The sequence below is a fragment of the Sturnira hondurensis genome, unplaced genomic scaffold (assembly GCF_014824575.4).
Source record: "Sturnira hondurensis isolate 20B ecotype Veracruz unplaced genomic scaffold, ASM1482457v3 Scaffold0014436, whole genome shotgun sequence".
In the NCBI taxonomy this organism is placed as follows: domain Eukaryota; kingdom Metazoa; phylum Chordata; class Mammalia; order Chiroptera; family Phyllostomidae; genus Sturnira; species Sturnira hondurensis.
In genome coordinates, this window is record NW_028087067.1 from 1,923,478 (window position 1) to 1,942,721 (window position 19,244).

At 54.3% G+C, this 19,244-nt stretch overlaps 1 protein-coding gene across 1 annotated transcript in view; it reads left to right on the plus strand.

Moving 5' to 3' along the window:
• The window catches only part of CSMD1 (CUB and Sushi multiple domains 1), a 775,017-nt gene that overhangs the window by 674,573 nt on the left and 81,200 nt on the right, over positions 1-19,244 (plus strand). Inside the window, exons 35-39 of the mRNA XM_037063399.1 lie at positions 505-629; positions 952-1,048; positions 4,326-4,430; positions 18,258-18,376; positions 18,674-18,743. Of these exons, the coding sequence (XP_036919294.1) occupies positions 505-629; positions 952-1,048; positions 4,326-4,430; positions 18,258-18,376; positions 18,674-18,743 (516 nt within the window). The remainder of the gene's footprint in view (positions 1-504; positions 630-951; positions 1,049-4,325; positions 4,431-18,257; positions 18,377-18,673; positions 18,744-19,244) is intronic.

The following is a 19,244-nucleotide window of genomic DNA, read 5'->3' on the forward strand; positions in this document are numbered from 1 at the left end:
ACCAATGAGGTTTCCAGGGCACCAGGTCCAGGCAGGCTGAATGGCAATGACATTGTGAGTCCTGGTTTCCCCCGCTGTGCTCATGGGAGACCTGCGATGTGGCCAGGGTTGGCCCTGGGGGTCACGGGCGCCTTTCGGGCGCCTCTCCCCCTCTCCACCCTTGCTCCTGAGCCGCACCAAAATCCCCTGGAGTTAGGTGCCGGTCAGCACTCAGAAATGAGCTCCTGAAACTCGGCAGGCGAATTCCTGAAACAGGCGTAGGCGCGCAGATGCCCTTGGCAGGAAGGGCGCCTCCGCAGGGGTGGTTACGAGGTTTGTTTATAAAGACACAGGTCTAAGCTGAGTAGTGTTGTACCTGATACTCGGGTCGCTAATTTAAGAGAACAGGTTACCATGGACCTTCAGAGCATCGCGGTCCCTGTGACATTTCTCACAATAGTTGCTCACACAGGCAGAGGATGCCCTTGGCTGTGTTTTATCTCCCGGGTCGGCTCTGTCTTTCAGTCCCCTGCAGCGGCAACTTCACCCAGCGCAGAGGCACCATCCTGTCCCCCGGGTACCCGGAGCCCTACGGCAACAGCCTGAACTGCGTCTGGAGGATCACCGTCACCGAGGGCTCAGGGATCCAGGTGTGTCCGTCCCGCCCAGTGTCCGAGGCAGACAGGGCCCAGCCCCGCACACGGGCCTCTCGCTCGCTTTTCCATTTTTGAATCAGTTCTTTTAAGCACATACATCAAAACCAGTTTCTCTTTTCTTACGATTTCTGCACAGCGTCTCTAACCACGTTTCTATATTAGAAATTAAAATAATAGATCCTTAGGACAAAATCTACCCAAAAAGCCCTTTGTAGAGACCGTTGGACGTTTGGTCTTGCCTTCCTGGCACCACATGTTGAACTTCATAGAGACCCCCAGGCCCGGCTCCTTTCAACTGTGTCTCCCTGTCACGCAGATCCAGGTCATCAGCTTCGCCACCGAGCAGAACTGGGACTCCCTGGAGATTTACGACGGCGGGGACACCGCTGCGCCCAGACTGGGCAGCTTCTCAGGTGAGAGGCGCCGCCCCCTCCTCCCTGCATCCCTGTGAGCCAGGTGGTCAAACAGGAACGAAGCAAAGGGCCCGAGATTCCCAGGGAGCCATTCCCTCCGCCACTGGCCCACGGGTGCCCCCCGTGTGGGAGGCCTCGGAGCAGAGAGCAGCGTGGGAGAGAGAGACCCTCGGTTCATGGGGAGCTGGACCCCTGCCACTGGGAAGTGACCGGTGTGCACACCGTGGACACACAGCGAGGTCCCCCAGTGGAGGCTCCCCGGGGAGGAAGGAGACGAAGGCTAGGACCCCATCTCAGCCAGCCTCTGCCCATGTGTTGTTGAGGGGACCCCATCTCGGCCGGCCTCTGCCCATGTGTTGGTGAGGGTCTGGCACAGGTGGGGACGGAGAGCAGGGTGGCAGCTGCAGCGGGCAGGTGGCTGGGGGACACTTGGGGACCGGCACAGGTGAGTCTGTGAGGACAGTGTGCAGCAGGGGCCTGTCCCAGGCAGGGCGAGAGTGAGGGGTGGGCGGGGGGGGGGGGGGGGCAGCTGGGCACCTGGCTGTGCTGGGTGTGAATCGGAGACACCGGGGTGAACTCCTCCTTCTATTCCCTGTAGCCACAGACATAAATAAAAATGTGCCCATGTGTGTTTCTGGCTGTGTGTGCTTGCACACGATAGATTTTCTACCTTTGTCCTTGAGGGGTGTAAACAGTGACCCCCCACTAGCAGGAGACCCACCTGGCACCCAGCTGAGGGCTCCTGAGTGTCACTCTCCACGCCATTCTCTTGAATGGAACCGGTGCTTCTCAGAGACGCACTAGCCCTGAGGCTCTGGTGGGGGAAACCCCCGGGGACACCTGTGTGTGTCGCCAGTAAGCAAGTCACACTGACCTGAACCCACAGCTGCACAGAGGCCACGGCTGTGCAGGGAGTTTTGGTGGCAAAGTGGACGGCAGGTTCAAAAGGAGGCTGGGGAGAGGAAGTCGCCACACGGTGGCCAAGGTGACAAGGTGGCAGCTGGAGCAGCCAGAGGGCTGAGCGGGGGGTGGTGTGTGGATGAGGGACAGGATGGTGTCAGTGTGTCTCCCTCTTCACCCTCATTCGTGCCAGGAGGGGAGGTGGGGCTGAGGGTGCAGAAGCCGGGCAGACAGAGCCCCGGGGGACAAAATCGCCATCACAAGGTGTGTGCTGAGAAACCTGAGTGTATGTGAGCTCTCTCTCAAATCAACCAAAACATATCATCTGCTAAGAAGTTTAGAAACTCATAAAAAGTTTTAAAAGGGACGTATTTTAAACCTACGCCTAGAAACGAAACCTAAAAGCCTTGCATGTTTGTGAAAAGACTGTGTCACACGCGTGGACCTGAGAGGCAGAAGGCAGCTCCCTGGAGAGGGACCTGTGCCGTTTCTTCAGCCCAGACCAGAGCCGGCAGGTCGGCCGGCAGCGGGGGACACGTGGAGACTGATGAGGACCGGCCTCCACAGCCCCCGCGTGGGGCAGCAAGGGTCTCCGCAGTGCCATTACGTGCTTCACGGAGTTCAAGTGCGGCAGCTGCACCCTGAGCAGGGAGGCGTCAGAAGGCAGTGGGCGCAGGTGCAGGGGTGGGTGTGGTCCCCCGTGTCTGGCCAGCCCTGCTCCTCGTCGCATGGACGAGGGGCCCCATCTATTGGGCAAAGCGTCTGCGTGAGGAGGAATGGGAAAGCCAGCGTGGGTGGAAGGAGAAGGGCATTCTGGGACCGCACGGTGGGAGCACTCCACACCGGAAGCAGGAGGCGGAAGAAGAAAGTGGTGAGAAGGATCCAAAGTGCCGGCCACAGTGAGATCACGCAGGGGCTTTAGGCCAAGTGCCTGAGGCCGGGGTCGCATCCTGAGAAAAATGAGGAATTTGAGGAATTTGAATATGACCTCATCACATGTCCATTCATTGAAAGTGCTCCCTAGCTCCCAAATAGAGAGCAAATTGGATTCAGGCACCAGTAGACTCAGGGCCCCATTTGGCAGACAGACTGGTCAGTGGGGCTGGCGGCGAAGAGGCAAGGTGGGGACGGCAGGACCCGGAGTCAGGCTGGCGGGTCAGGGCCCGGTGGCCGGCTGCGGGCAGTATGGGATCAAAGACAGGGTGGAAGCTTCTGTGGAAGGATGTGCGTGCGTGTCAGTGTCATCGACTGACCTGAGGACTCAGAGGTCATCCCGGTGTGGCCGGGGTGCGTGGTGTCCAGCTGTGCACACGTCACAGGGCAGCCCAGTGACAAGAAGGAAGCTGAGTGCTCCCCGGAGCCTCCTCCGTCCCTGAAGCTCTCCGAGGTCGCCGGAGCCACCAAGCAGAGAGTGGAGGACGACCGAAGGACTTACCTTTTCAGTAACGTCGTCTATGCAGGAGGATGATCGACGGACCTCCTTGTTTTACTTTAAACTGTGTCTCTTCCCTTGCACACCAGTGTCACCTTCAGTATAGCTTGTTCTAGTGATCTGTGCGAACAATTTGCACTCTGCCGAGTGGGTGTTTCCTCAGCACTGGTAAGTGCACACTTAGTTAGAGAGGGATTTGAGCACAGCAGAGTATCGAGCGTGCATACACGCTTTAGGATAAAAGGGGTTTCAACTTGCTTCTCATTGTGTCCTTTCTTCAGCCAATCCCCAAGTGTCTCAAACTGCTGACTGACGAGCAGTTCTCTGCTCAGCCCCTTGCAGCTCGGAGCTCCTCCACGGCGCCGACCCTCCGCCTCCCTGCCGTCTCCTGACTGGCCAGTGGCCACCATGCAGACTATTCTCCTCTCACGAGTGTTTATTAAAATCCTTCTCCCTGCTCGGGGGGGGCGTCACTCACTGTGAGTCCCACGGGGTGGGACAGAGAAAGCCGTTAGGCACCTGCTCCTGAATGACGCATCGGGCTGCGTTCAGGCCCCCAGCCCCCCGCCCCCCGCCCCGGCCTTCCCGACACTGGTACATTCAGATGGTGTCTCCTGTTTGCTCATGTCGGAAACAAGACCCACAAATGTATCGTTAACAGGAAGCAAGACGAGAACCCCCGTGCGTGGTAAAACATAAGGATGGGGTGCAGAGAGATGTCACATCTGCTGGGGTTGGGGGGCAGAGAGAGCAGGTGGCTTTCCTTGGCCCCCAGAAAGAGAGACTCGGGCTGCGAGTCCGAGGGTCAATGCCGAGACTCGGGGTGGGGGCGTGGCCGTCAGACGAGCGATGGGGGTTGGACAGGTGAGCACGTGTCCCTGTGTATTTCACGGCCCAAGGGCAGGTGCGTGTGTGATACTGAGCCCCCCTTCTGATCTCCCGCAGGGACCACGGTGCCCGCCCTGCTGAACAGCTCGTCCAACCAGCTCTACCTGCACTTCCAGTCGGACATCAGCGTGGCCGCCGCCGGCTTCCACCTGGAGTATAAAAGTAAGGCCCGCCGGGCTCCTGCCCTCCAGGGCGGCGCTGGGGAGTCTCACAGGAGAGGTGGCCATGCCTCCCTGCAAAGTGAAATACTGGTCTAAAAATCCGTGTCTCGGAGTTCAGTGAAACTGGGCCGTCCAGAATCCTTCTCTAGCAAATACACATTACACAAGACAAATGGATGGGGAAAGTGGGTGTTAGTATCTGGAATAATTAGATGAAGGAATAGATTTCATTTCAGGTTATTTGTATTAAAAAGCATAAAAAGTAACCTTTAAAAAGTAACCTTTTGTGATAGTACCTGCTTTCTTGTGATAGTAAATAGTCCTATTAGCATCCAAAACAACATAGAAAATTGTAATTTCCCAGTAGATTATGGCTCTACGCCCTTTTCGCTTCCAGCCGCTCAGGCTGTTAGATGAGGACCAGCAAAGGTGGCCCTGTGCCGCCTGCATCTGCACATTTTTCATTTTAATTGGAAGAAGGCATCACGAAGGAGCCGCTAACCTTTTAATAATGGATGCGAGACTGAGTTAATAGTCTGATGAATGGATGGCAAAGGTCAGGCCCACCAGTCTTCCGTGGAGTTTGATTGTGCAGGTAGACCCCGTGGAAGCAAAACCCGAATTCCCGATGAGAGGGAGGTTTATTTGGGGGCATGTTTTTCGAGCACTAAAAACGCTTAATGCTGGTATTCATCTCCTTTAATAAGCACTTGCGAAGAGGCAAACACGTGGCTGAGCTGTAATAAGTGGTCCTGTGAATTGAGATAAACAGTTGGCTGGGGTGGAGGTTTGCACGGCTCTGAAAGGCCAGATTTCCAGCTGACGATAAATATTCTGCACCAGGCAGGAAGCACGGGGCTGTTTCCCCTCCCGAGTAAATCTCCCTGCTTATTTGCGGGCATTTGTATGCAAGTTTGTGTCTGTTGGTTTGAACAGGACTGCTTCGGTGACTGTGTAAGATGATGCTGTGGGTGTTATTTACGTGGGCCTTGTCTGGAAAAGGCCCGCCACCGTGATACAGTGTGTGCACATGGTAGCTGGGGAGCTATAAAGCGGATTTGCAACAGTGCTAATGCCTTCACTGATATTTGCAGAAGTGTTAGAAGTGACGAATCCTCTTATTTTTGCCTCTCAAAGTTACCCTGTGTCTTCTGGCTCCTCAGGCACTTCTTACGGAAAGAGGTTCTAGGGAAACAATTTGTCTGTACTTAGTGCCACGCACACTTGCCCACGGACTTGTGGGTCCGGCCACAGAATCACCTGCCTCCCCTGCTTCCCAGACAAAGCCCTTCCTTGAAACAGAGAAGAGAAGGGACTTCTCACGGATGTGACTCGTGTTCAAGAATCCAAGGCCTTGTTCCATTTCATTGTGCATTTACTTCTTTTTATTTGCTCAGACATGACACTGTGTTTCCATCTGTTACTTCTTTGCGTGGTTCTTTTCAGGCACTAACTCCACGCTGGCAGTCACGTTGTCCCTCTCCTCCGTGGGCTTTGAGAAGGTTAGAATTCTCGGTTAGAATCCTCCGTGCCAGAGTTTCAAACGTGGACTGTAAAGTGTGTGGGGGATTAATGTCCCTAAGGTTGGCGTCACACAATGTGAGAGCTGCCGAAGCAAGTTGCCAAAAGGTGGCCCGATATTTGTGATCTGTTAGCGTAGCTCCGCGTCCACCTTTATGTGCGTGTGGCCCGTGGACAGGCCTCTAAACTCAGGTTTCTCCCTGACGCTCTATCCATGACCTAGTAGCAAAACCCACAGCAGGCGTGCATGCAGTGCCAGCTCTGCACATGTCGTGGACGGTAACTCACGTGTCCCCAGAGCAGTCCCGTGGGTGAGGTCTGCCCGAGTCTCAAAGGAACAGGGACAGGAGGACACGGGGCGCTTCCGGTGGCCCAGGTCTCAGCCTTTCTGTGGATGAGGGGCCCTTGTGCATGGACTGGAGACCCTGTGGCACCAGGATGGCACCGAGTGTCCTGCCCGAGTGTCCTGCCCGCCGAGTAGGGGGTGGCGGGTGCAGAGCCTGGGAGTCGGGTCAGGCTGGACTGGCCCGGGCCTCGGAGTCACTCAGGATGGCCTCACCAGCTCCCACCAGAGGGTCCCCGAGTTCTCAGATGCAAGTGCAGACAAGGCTCCTACCAGGCGGCTGGGCCAAAGGAGCGCTGCCAGGGTTCCCCGAACAGAAGACGTGCCCTGCGATCGGAAGGGCTGGGCTGTAAAATGCTCATGAAAGCAACGCAATTCTCAGGCGGTCAGGCCTGATGTGAGTGATGCAGGTGTTCAGTGAGTTTACACAATCACGCAGAAGCCAACAGGTCGGCACCTTGGAAGGCACGGCGCCCCCCTCTGCCGCTGAGCCCTGCTGGGAGCGAGGGTAGTTGCGTCCCTCCGACTCCGGGCTCTTCATTCAGAACAATGACCGAACAGACACATAACCAACTGTGAGCAGACGCCTGGGAGCCTCACATCAGACAGACATGCAGATACTCGTGATACTCGTTCCTCCTGGAAAATGCAAAAGCAGACCTAGAGGGGAGGACACGGGGGGAAGATGGCGGAAAGCCTTCCTGAATCAGCAGGGAGAATGCTACGTGTGGGCGCGTAACGGTAAAAACATGCCTGTGTGTTGACACATTGCTATGGACGTTGCACCGACAAGGAGTACACTGTTGCAACGTCTGCGACATTTCACAAATGGATATACGTGTATCGCCCCTGGTCTCTGTGGGACCTGCTGCAAGGGTCCCTCAGGTGGTGGGACACATGGATCCTGTGGGTTTGTCCTCTCCGTCTTGCATGGGTTTTCCCCTCGTTTCCTGGCAGTTTTGGTTTCATTGTCTCTTCTTGCTCCCCTCTCTGTCCAGTACGAAGCTGACGTATTGGATAAAACCATTTAAAATTTTAACGGTTTCCCTAGAGTTGAAGATATCCATCCTTAACATAGTTCCACTCACCCTCAAATGGCACAGTGTTACTCTGCGTTTGCAACAATAACCTCATAAATGCATCTGATTTCTCCTTTTCTTCTTCTCCGCCACATCGTTTCCCCTTTTTATTTTTACTTCCCATAAAGCTCACACACTGCTTTAACTATTTTTTCTGTGCTTAGTCAATATTCTTTAAAGCGATCAAAAACGAGAAACAAATATTTATATTTTGTTTTATTTTAATCTTTTTATTTCTTTGGGCAGATCTAAGTTTCTGTTTAAAGTTTATTCGTTCTGTCTAAAGAATGGTCTTCGGCATTCCTTACCGGGCAGGTCTACTCACAACCCACGCCCCCAGCTTTTCTTTCCGAAAGGTCATCGTTCCACCCTCAGGTGTGGAAGGTGTCTCGCAGGGCATGGAAGTCTGGGTTGAAAGTTCCTCCGTTGTCAACATATTAAAGATGCCATTCCGCTGTCCCCTCGTATGTTAGTTTACAGTGACAAGCCAGCTGTATCTCTCTGCCCCTGTTCTCTGGCCTCCTTTAAGGTTCTTTTGTACTTTCATCAGGTGGACGAGGAGGGGTCTAGGTGGATGTGCGAGCCCGCCGATGCACACTCACCAAGCACTCACCGCACACTCAACCTCACAGACCCCTGCAACCTCGGGTCTGTGGCTTTGTAGATTTCGTTGCCTGTGAAACTTCTTCGCCGCTAGCACCCCGAATATTTCTTCTGCCCCCTCCTTTTCCTGCTTCTTCTGCCGCCGCCTCCCCTTCTGCACGTCCGCCGACCACTCCATGCTGTTCACAATTCCGTGTGCTCAGCCCGGGTTATTCGCCCACTTCTCCTTGTGTCTGGTTTGTGTAATTGTTGTTAACCTTTCTCCCGAGTCACCAAGTCTTTTCTCAGCCACGTCAACTCTGCTAATGAGCTCGTTAAAGGACCCTCCATCTCTGATGGTGTGGTTTTCCCCCTAGAATTTCCATTTGACTCTTTTAATAATGACCATCTCTCTGCGGTAATTGCTCCATCTCTTCACGCACGCTGTCCTTTCTCCTGGACCCTTTAACGTATTTCTAATAGTTACTTTATTTTATTTTAAAGATTGTATTTATTTATCTTTAGAGAGGGGAAGGGAGGGAGAAAGAGAGGGAAACATCAATGTGTGGTTGCCTCTCACGTGCCTCCTCCTGGGGACCTGGCCAGAAACCCAGGCATGAGCCCTGACTGGGAATCAAACTGGCGACCCTTTGGTTCACAGGCCAGCGCTCAGTCCACTGAGCCACACCAGCCAGGGCTCCTAGTTATTTAAATATGATTGTTTACTATTTCCATCACGTGAGTGGGCTCTGAGTCTGGTTCTGTTATTCACTTTATCTCCAGGCCAAAGGTTGTCTTTTCCTTGTGTTTTTGCTTGTCACAACATTCCCTGCCCAAGCTGGACACTGTGAGTAAGACCGTAGAGACTGCGGTTGGTAACGTGTGTGCCCGAGAAGGGCACCGGCTTTCCTCAGGTTATTGCTTCCATCGAGTGACCGCAGCCACCTGCCCAGGGAGAGGGGTGGGTCTGAGTCCGCTGTTGCTATGGTTACTCTCAGGGCCTCCCAGCTTCGAATCCGACTGGCGGGGAGCTGTCCTGGCCATGTGCGCAGTGTGGTGGCTTTTTCTCCATGTTAGTGCCCCACCTTCCCCGTTCGGTCATCCCCAAACCCCCTCCAGTCAGCTGGGCCCCTGCAGACCCCTGCTGCGCCCTGGAGGGCCACCACTTGTCACTCACCCTGGAGCTTCATTTTTCTGTTCCTACTGCCATCAGACACCGGGGTGCCTGCACCTGGGTGTGGGGTGACCTGTTCCTGGAGCTCCCGCCCTCCCTTCGAGGCTGTCAAATCCCACCTGTGTTGGGACCCAGGGGGATGCACTGCCTGTCCCCAGGCCTGGAGACCGAGGTCTTGCAGTGACATCGAACCTGAAGCTCGTGTCGGCTTTTCACCATCTGCAGGCGGGGCCCCTTCTGTCCTCGTCCCTGAGCACCTGGACATTGGTCCTCGGCAGGGCGACCAGGTGTCAATGCCGGTTCTTCCCTGTGCGTGCTTGGTGGCTGTCGTCCACCTCTAAGGTTCTGGCCTCCAAACAGTGGGGACCGTGCAGGTGGCGGGGAGCCTAGGCCACGTGGGCCGTGGCAGGGCCTGCCCACGTACCAGGAGGGGGCGGGGGAGGGAGAGGAAGGCGGAGAAGCGGGTGCTGCGATGCAGTTAACCCCCAGCGGGGGCTTGAATCCACCATTTGCAGTCCAGTCGTTGGAGAAAAAAAAGAAACTCAGATAAAAGTAAATGTAGCCAACTCTTCTGTTGCTCGATTTCAATGCTAACTCTTTAAGAGCTAGAGGTAAGTGGAGGCTTCTCTCACCTGTCAGCATGCCTGCAAGTTCGACGTTAAAGTCTTGATTTGCCATTATAAAATAAGTATAAAATGTTTTACCGATAGGCTGGATTTCATTTTTTTCAATATTTATTGAAAAATAAATCAGATTTCAATATTTCCCAATATTCCCCAATATTTATTTATCAATATTGGAAAATCAGATTTCAATATTTCCCAATAAGAAATATTGGAAATATGGGGTGTGATACAGTTGTATTATTTCAAGTACAAGTTCGAAACTTACTACACTCCATTAAGTCCTTCTTCTGGACATTCCTGTGATTGCTAGTTAGCTGTATAGTGGGAAAACTCTGTACCATGACTGGGTAGGACCTCTCTGAGAGACTGCGTAGCAGGTGAGTTAAAAATTGGGGTTGCCTAGGTTGAGAGAAACAAGAGGCACCCCGGGGGCTCTGCAGATACTTGACACAACTTAAAATAAAAAGTACGCACGTCGCAAGGAAGTTATTAAAAGGGAGAAACTTTTAAAGAGAAAGACGATGCGTGTAGGAGCCAGCTATTTTGAAAGAATCACTATGATGAGGCGTTCAATGTGGCTTCGAGTTTCTGGGAATAAAAGCGAAAGCGGATATAGAACTCATCTAATTAACTCCACTTAGAGAAAGCAAACACGGTCACCGAAAGAGATGCCGCCCTTCTTGTTCTGGGTTCTGAATGGCGTCTGCAATCCCAAGGGAAGCTCTCGCCGAAGAGGGTTTTCTGGAAAGTGCAGCAGCGGCCCGCCCGTGACACACTCGCCATGGTTTCTGATCTAACGTTGAGGAGTGCTGTCCGGTCCCCACTGCCATCGGCCGGGATCCGCGTCCTCGGTCCTCCAGGGGCGGGGTCCTGGTGCGGCCAGGTTACCGGGGCTGCACCTGGACACGCTGCTCCTCCCGCGTGTCTTCGGCGACCTCCTCGGGCTTCCTTTCTCCGGTTCCTCCGCGCATGCTTCTCGGCCGCCCGAGGGAGGGCCTAGTGAGTGGGGATTCGCGTGGGGGAAGTGCCTCGTGTCTTCCGGAACCAAAGTGCTCAACGTGCTGGAAAGGATGCTCTTCTGATTGAACGCTGGCAACATAGAGTGCCCTCCGTAACTATAATAGTCCTGGTAGATACACGCAAATTTTAATGTGTGGTTTAATGGAAATGAACTATTACTTTAACAGTGTGGATGAGCCCCCCCCCCCCAACTTGAATGGTGGCATGAGTGAAATCACAAGAAATGACAGAACAGAGATGGTGCCCCCCGACCCCCAGAGCCTCAAAGGGCCTCCCACCTGTGCGCACAGGGCCCCGCCCCTCTGCCAGCGTCACGCCCAGACCCAGACGTCCTTTCGGGGCTGTGCCTAGGTCATCGCCTTCCTCGCAGCCTGTTAAGCCCCTTCTCGCATTTATCTCCGTCTCACTCATTCGTTGATCCATAAGCACTTTCTGAATGCACGTAGTTCGCAGGTTCTCCCGACGCTGTCCGTGAACTACGCGGTTTGGCGGACAGAAAGCGTGTCCCCTTGCTCGGTGTTTCGTGGTGCACTTTTCTTCCCATCCCTGACTGACCGCTGCGAGGTAGGTGGTGCGTTAGTGGTGGAAAACGTGGCTGAAACAGTTGTGTGTTCCAGACTACCGTGGGAGTCCAGGTAACTCTGAGAATGGAGGGGGCGAGGCGTGTGTGTGTGTGTGTGTCGTGTGCAATGCGCCACAACTCCGGGGCCCGTGCTGCGTGTGCATGCGCTCCCTGCCGTGAAACACTAGTGTGTGGAGGGGAGTCTCGCTTCCGAAATGGTGGAGTCACAGTGGGTCTCTGAGCCCAGACACAGACAAGGTGTTTGGAAATGTTCATCAGATACCAGGAGGCGGCGTCCACACGTGTACAGATTCTCCGTGCGCCCAGCTGCTGCATCCGGAGCAGCTCCCTCCTCTGGGAAACAGACTTCAATGGACCCGCACGCAAAAGCACATCGCTTCCTTACAGCCCGTGGTCACTTGAAAACGATGCTGATTCTATTTTTAAAATTATCCCTTTGGTGCCAGGACCTTCTTAACTAGCCCACAATTTGAGATGCTGTTCCATCAGACGCACCCCTGGGAGGTTAAAGCTTGAAGCGCCCCCTAACTCTATAGTAAGGTTTGCAAATGTGCCCCGGGAAGGCTCTAGGGAACAAGGAAATGGAGCCGGTGAGGACGCCTCCCTCCATGACTTCGCCAGCCACCCGCCAGCCAGGCACTGCTGAGGACCTCAGTCCCACCAGGCTTTTGCTGGGATCCTTGAAAACGGGCGTGGATTGTAGTCGCATAGGTGGGTGGAAGTGTTTGGCGAGAAACACCTGGAGTGTCAAAACCGGAAGCACTTTGGGAAGGAGAGGTGAGACGGGGCTGTTGCCCACCCCCCAAACTCTTGGTTCCCCACCACCCCCACACCTCAGAGCTGCCTGTTCTCTGTCCTGTGAGGTCGACAGTGAAGCAGAAGTCCCCCCACCCCCCACAGGGCTGCCATCCCCACCAGCCATCATCACACACTTCCTCCTAAGGGGGCGTGTATATCCAGTGGGGAGGGCCCCCTAACGTGCCTCGTTAGCTCACTGATTTCATTTGTAAATATCTGTTCCCCTAAATCTTGTCATTCTCATGAACGGCAGCCATAACTTCCCACAGGATTTTCTGTCTGCCTTTTCCAACGCAGAGCCACGCTGGGCTTATCCCCAAACGTCTCTCCGAGCAGAACTGTACCTCCTGCTAAATCCTCCGGTCCCCTTGTGACCTGTCACCCTGGCCACCACCAGTTGTTTTCCCTGAAAGCGCTGAGCCCGGCCAGACGGAGCCCAGTGGCCCACTGTGTCTGTCTTCACGCTCACACAAATGCTTGCCACTCCTCTGTGCCTTCGAGAACCCCCCCCACCCCCTGAGAACAGCTCAGCCCCGGCTCATCTCTGTGGTCCTTCCTTTTTCTTAGCATTTATTATCCGTGCACTCCGGTTATCGCACGTTTTCACTCTTATGTCCTCTAAACACAAGTAAGTTCTTAATTCTCTGGCATCGTAGAAGGTAAGAAGCATCTCACACCACCCACGTTCTTGCATCTTGCAGCGGAACTCAGTAAATGGTGTCGGCTCACTTGTTTGTTTTCAGACGATTTGATGAGTAGGCTATTATGTCCAATTGGGGAAAAAAGGAGATTTTAAAGAGATAAGGATATCTTCTTTTCGCCACCCCATTTTAAATAGAAATTTGTATGAGTTGCCGTTTTAAGACGTGAACGATTTTTAATCTCCATGTTCTTAGGAACTGTCTTGCCCTCTCTGTAGATGCATGTAACACACAGATTCAGGCAAAGTCAAGTTCAGCACAGCTCTGGTCCTCGGAGGGAGGACGGCGAAGGCCCACGCACCTCACAGTCACATGCATCAAATGTCCGTGTTTCAACTGGTCACTATCCCCATTGACCCGTCCGTATACAGATGAAGCCACTGGAGGAGCCTGCAGGGAGAGGCTGTCCTTGTCCTCATGTCACACCTGTGGGGCCCCGGGTGGGACAGCGGCTGCACCTGCTGTGGGATGTAGCTTTGAGTCATGGAGGGTGAGCTAGAGCTCGGTGGGCGGTGGTGGAGGAACGTGAACTTGAACTTATTGTGTGGGCGGGGCCTGCTGACAGCCTGCAGAAAACAGATTCTTACTCTCTGTGTGCACCAAACTCTCGTCGTTATTTCCTTAGAAAACGGCTCCACGAATGAGTGGAGTTTTCTCCGTGGATGCCCTTTGCTCTCATGGGGACACACAGACGCCTAGAACGTTGTCACGTGAGAGTCTGAGAGTACGGGTGACAGGCGTATCTGCATCTCTGCAACCGTGACACACGGCCCTAACTTCCTGGGCTGGCAGCCTCCCGTGGCATCTCCCCAGGTGGGCCTGTGGCCTCTTTGTCCACCTGGTTTCCAACTTGTCATCTGCCCTGTCCTGTGGTTTCTGAGTCCCTGGTTTACAGAGCAGAATGTCGGCAGGACTTCTGTCATCGGTTGTATCACACCTGTAGGCGTGCAAAGAGAGAGAGATTTGTGGGAAGGAGTAGTTACTGTTTAATGAATGACAATAAGCAGTGTGCGAGACACGCTTTTCAGAAGCGAGAGTAGCCCGTGTGTTCTACAGCCCACGGGAGGACCGGCCATTCACTGAATGTCTGCGTGCCTGTCCCTGACTCCGTGGCCCCACCCCACAATCCACCCCCATTCACGTCTCCTTTGGCTCCGCTCTCCTCGGTCTCGGGTCCTTTTCTTCATTATCATTTGGAACTCCCCCCTTTGGATGATTTATCTTTGAGTCGTAAAGTCTAAAAGCCCCACACCGGGGGTGTCAGACTCATTTCCACCGGGGGCCACATCGGCCTCGCGGTTGCCGTCAAAGGCAGAATGTAACTGAGGACTGTGTGAATGTGACTGCTCCTTAACAGTTAAGCGAGAGCTGGGTGCTGCCGCCAGGTAGAAACCAGGTGCTGGGCTGGATAAAACAAGGTGGAGGGCCGGGCTCGGCCCTCGGGCCTCGTGTTTGCCGCCCGTGCCGTACACTGCACCAGAGTGGGCCCACGCCAAACTGAGGGAAGAGGCTCGAAGTTGTTTCAGCTGCATCTACAAAGGTCTCATTTTTCCTGCTCCAAGCACCTGACAAAAATGGTGTGTTTATTATGTTTTGAGATCATTTTCATTTTCACAATTTCGGCAAACCGTTCTCCGAGTTGTGCTGGATAGATTTGGACGAACGGCGACGAAGGCCCGAGGAGGCGCTTTCTGTGTCAGGACTCTCCCGTTCCACGGTCAGACTGGGGCCCTCGACTTTCTAACGGCCTCGCTTAGTCTTTGCTTCCACGGGCTACAGGCACGGAGACAAAAACTGCTGCTCCTTCCTGACCGTGGTCGCAGCTGTACCAGTCAGCACATTTCTGAAGGCCCCGGTTTTTCCACTCGAAGTGACCGGAGCCCACATCTGCAGGTAAGGGGGGACAGACGCCAGGGTTCACGAGACGCTTCTCTTGGCCGCGTCGTTCCTTTCCAGCTGGAGGTCTGACCACCCCCCCCCCACGAAGCACAACTCTCCTCCCGTCGAATCGGGGTGCCTGGCGCTGCATGTCAGGTGGTTCTCGAACAGCCTCTTAAAGAAGCTGGTCCTTCAGCCTTCGCTCCCTCACCCCGGGACGATGGGGATGTCAGTGGTCCATGCTGTGAGGGGACCGGGCACCCTTGCTGTAACGCACGTGCTTACGGTGCGGCAGTTTGGTTTCCCAGGTTTCCGCACGACCGTGGAATCTTCCTATCAGGTGACGGTGTTTTACAGCCTTATTTTGGGAAGTCTTCAGAACTGCTCTTTTATCTGTGTGTATCTTTCCCCATGTCTGCTTTTGTGCCGAAATAAATGCCTCTTACGTGACGGGTTTCGCAGTTCTGTCACTTGCGAGAGACTGCCACCCAGGGTCTAACGGCGTTAGTGACCGGTTTCGCCCACCTGAAGCACCGTCCCTCCAAACCTCTGCCCTGAACGAGGGTTTGTGAAAGTTTGTCCTCTTTCCAGGTGTTTCAGAGACGGACATGCACACGTTCGCACCGAAGGCGACCTTCCCACCAGTTCATGGGTATCAGACACCGCCCTGCCTGCTCTTCTCACCTCTTTGTTTCCCATTTTGGTTAGAATAGTGATTAAAGGCAAACAGTGCCCCCTTCTCCCCCCGGACTTCCCCAGCACACCCGCTTCCATCTGCGGAAGGTCAGACTGTTAGTTGTTCTGACTCTAAGGTTTTGCACGCCTCTTGTTGTTGCAACCTCATCCCCTCCCGTTTTTGTATTTTGGGCTATAACACACGGTGGGGCTCTCTCTAAAAGGACCCCCTCCCACCCCTGTAAAGCACAGGCAAGAGCTTCGTGGTGCCCAGCGTGCACTATGTCCGCATCTGTCCCCTGCGCCTGGGGCACGGTTTCCAGACCAGAAGGTGACACCCCACTCGTGACGTAGAGCCGCTCTCGCTGCCCCTGGGTCATTCTCAGTGCTGTCGGCGGGTCCGGCACCTGTAGGGGACAAATTCGATGTTCGGACAACACTTGGGTCTGGGTCCAGGATGGCTCCGTCATTCTCAGATCTCTGTGGGTCTCATATAAGCCCTTCTGTTCTCCGCAAGTTCGTTTCTAGGTGTGAATGCCTGCTGCGTTGTGCTTGTTTAAATGGCATGACTTGGAGCTGTTGCTACAAATGCCAAACAAACACCTTAGTGCTCTCAGCTTCCACCTTACGCTGAATACACAGGGACCGCGGACGGGGCTGGGAGAAAGGCGATTCCGTCTGCACTTCAAATGTCAAGGCCCGCAAACAACGGCTGCCTGTGCTTTGCCCCATCCCACGCTGATTAAAGTCGTTTTGTAGGTTTTTTTATTTATTCAGAAATCCTATGATAATCCTGCAAGTACAGCTATAAATTCAGGTTATGTTTTCACAGCTGAATTGGATTTACACTTATATTTCAAGGAAGAAGAAGAAAACAAATCAATGCACAATAAATGCAGTTAAATTAACACGTAGTAAACAAATAGAGTAAGTGAACCCCCGTTACTGGTAAAGCAAGGGAGACTTAGTAACTAAATCTAATTTTGAATTACTTGTTACAGTTCTTTTACTTTCAAAACACCTTTTCTGTCCTCTCTGTGCATTTTGGGGTCTTCGCTGCTGTCTGGTTTCTGTCACGGCAGGTGGGAGTGTGAAGTGTCCCCAGGTGATACTGTGTTGTCAACACAAACCAGCCCTTCACTGCTCCAACCTACAGTTAGAAATGGTGCACCAAGAGAACCTTAAGTACGCTTTTTTCAGGGTCAAGTTGAAATAAAAAGCGATGACGGAAGCTGAGCTTGCCAATACCTGATAGGACAAAAACGTGATGTTTAAATATCGCTGCAATCTGGACTCTAAGGTTAGAAAGATGGATAAATCAGATACATTCCCATGAAACACGTGAGAAGCCTAGGCAATTGCTTTTCTTTCATACTTAGTGATTTTATGGGCTCTGAAAAGCCCCAAACGTGCTAGGAATAAAAAATATTGCCACTCTCTGCGCAAGGCGCGCCCTACTTATTAATGTGCGGCCTTTTAGGGAGAAATCTGCTTCCACTCAGAAAAACGTAGTTAACCCCACATACACCCAGCAGAGCCGCTGGCTGCGGGCCTGGGATTAATCACAGGTTAGCGCAGCCAGTGGGCCAGGGCAGCCCCTCCCACACAGGTGGCTCCGGTGGACCGTCACCGCCACCACAGGGAGCGAAGACACGTCCCGCTCTTTGTTTGGTCTCGGATTTGAGGGCAAAGCTATGCTGAAAGATGGGGCTCACGCTGGAGCACGTGTGACTCGGGGGCTGGAGTCCCGCATGGGGCACGCTAGGTGCTCGGCGGAGGGCTCGGGCAGGTCCTGGGCGCTCCAGGACGCCGGAGGTGGAGGGGATGGAAAAAAGTCCGTGGGCAGACGCGCCTGTGCGCCCTACAGGCACCTTCCCTGTCACCACCTGGACCCCCCTCAGCACCTTCCTGCGTCTGTGATACCGCAGCCTTGCGAGGATCAGAGCACGCAGCCTCTCCACAGAGACGGGTCCCGGGTGTGTTCATCCCGGGCTGGGCGCTGGTCCCTCCGAGGGCTGCCCGTCCAGGCTCTGCAGCCCAGACACCCCCGACCTGCCTGGTGGGCAGACGCGTGGGCTGGCATCCACTCTGCCAAGCTCAGGGGTGCCCTGCGCTTGCTGTCTGCAGTCTTGAAACCGTCAGCAATTTTCTGTCTGACGTTGGGGGTTTTTAGATACTTGGAAATAATTTCTATGATACTTTAGGCTGAGTTCCAATGTTCTGTGGTGTATTTAAAACATTGCCGGTGCCTTAACTAAAGGGCATTTCCTCTGGGAAACCGCCCGATTACATCTTTTGGGCCCGTCCATGGTGGTGATGTTTACCAAAGAAGAGGCTTCGTGAGAATCATTTCTGTTGTCTTTCAATGAGCGGGTGTGAACGTGAAAGGTTTGTCCCCGTGTTAATGTCCTCGAAGAGCAGGCCTCCCAGGTTCACACTGAAACCTTTCACAAGGACGGTTGGGTTTGTTGGAAGGACAGTGAACAAGAGAACTATCACGGGGTTTTGCATCTAGGAAGGAAGATGGTAAGTCTTTAGGACTCTTCAAATTGTGTCGGCATTAGAATTTGCTTTATATGAAACATGGATGTCACAAGTTTCATTTCAAGAAATCGAGAGCAAAATCAATCTTCAAAATACATCGACATTAAGATGAAATAAAATGATACCTAAGAATTAGCTCATAACTGATGAACTTACTCAGAGTCTTCTTGGCAGGCGAACAGGAAAGAGTTAGCGCCTGGGCCCCCTGCAGGGGCAGAGCCACAGAGAGAGAAAACCACTCTGTGAGTCGGATGCGGGAAGGGGTGCGCGTGCCCTGACTCCCCCCTGTGTCTGCCTCCCACAGCCGTAGGCCTGGCCGCCTGCCAGGAGCCAGCCCCGCCCAGCAACGGCATCAAGATGGGCGACCGGTACCTGGTGAACGACGTGCTGGCCTTCCAGTGCGCACCCGGGTACACGCTGCAGGTAGGTCTCCCGGCCCCGCACTCACTGGGTGCCTCACTCAGGCGCGGGGGCTCCACCACTCGGTCTGTGAATCGAAGGCGTCACACTCACCGTGCGGGTGGGCCGCCTGACTCCCAGGGTGGAAACGGCTTCTGGATGCAACGGGCTCCTCCAAAGGCGAACGTTTCATGCTCCTAGTTGTTTTCTCTCAAAGCGGGAGTTCTGGTGGCTCCGCAGACGAAGGGGCGAAGTCACCGGAAGCCACGCACACGCGGCCGTGGGCGCCATGTGTGAGTGTCCTGTCACCTCTCTCCGCAGGGCCGCTCCCACATCTCCTGCATGCCCGGGACCGTGCGGCGCTGGAACTACCCGACCCCGCTGTGCATCGGTAGGGGCACACCCCATCACCCTCACTGTGCTCACTGTGTGCTGGTACCGTCTCCATCGCCACAGGCTCCTCCTCGAGACAAAAGAACGGTGTCCCAGCTTCTGCAAGTGCACCTGTCCCTCCGCCCTGTCCCCCAGGCTGCACGGTGGCGTCTGCCACAGGCCCCACCCCCAGGAACCCCCCTGCCTGCCCCCCTGCCCCCACCCCATGCAGCTCCCTGCCTACTGCGGAGGCCCCCTAGCAAAAGGGAAGGTCCGCAGTGACGACTGATCCCTAATGATGAGCAGACCTTTTAAAGATTCTCTGCGATGTGTACCGTTCCCCCAGTCATGCACTCACCCCCCAGCAAGGCGTAGTTTCACCCCCCAGGGCAGGGCCTCCCCTTCTTACCCTCGCCCGTCCCAGGCCCCCGGCAGGTGGGGCAACAGTGCTCAGAGAGGCTCTCACCACCATGTGTGTGTGAGACAGGCTTTCTCCCGAGCCGATGCCACGTCCTTGCAC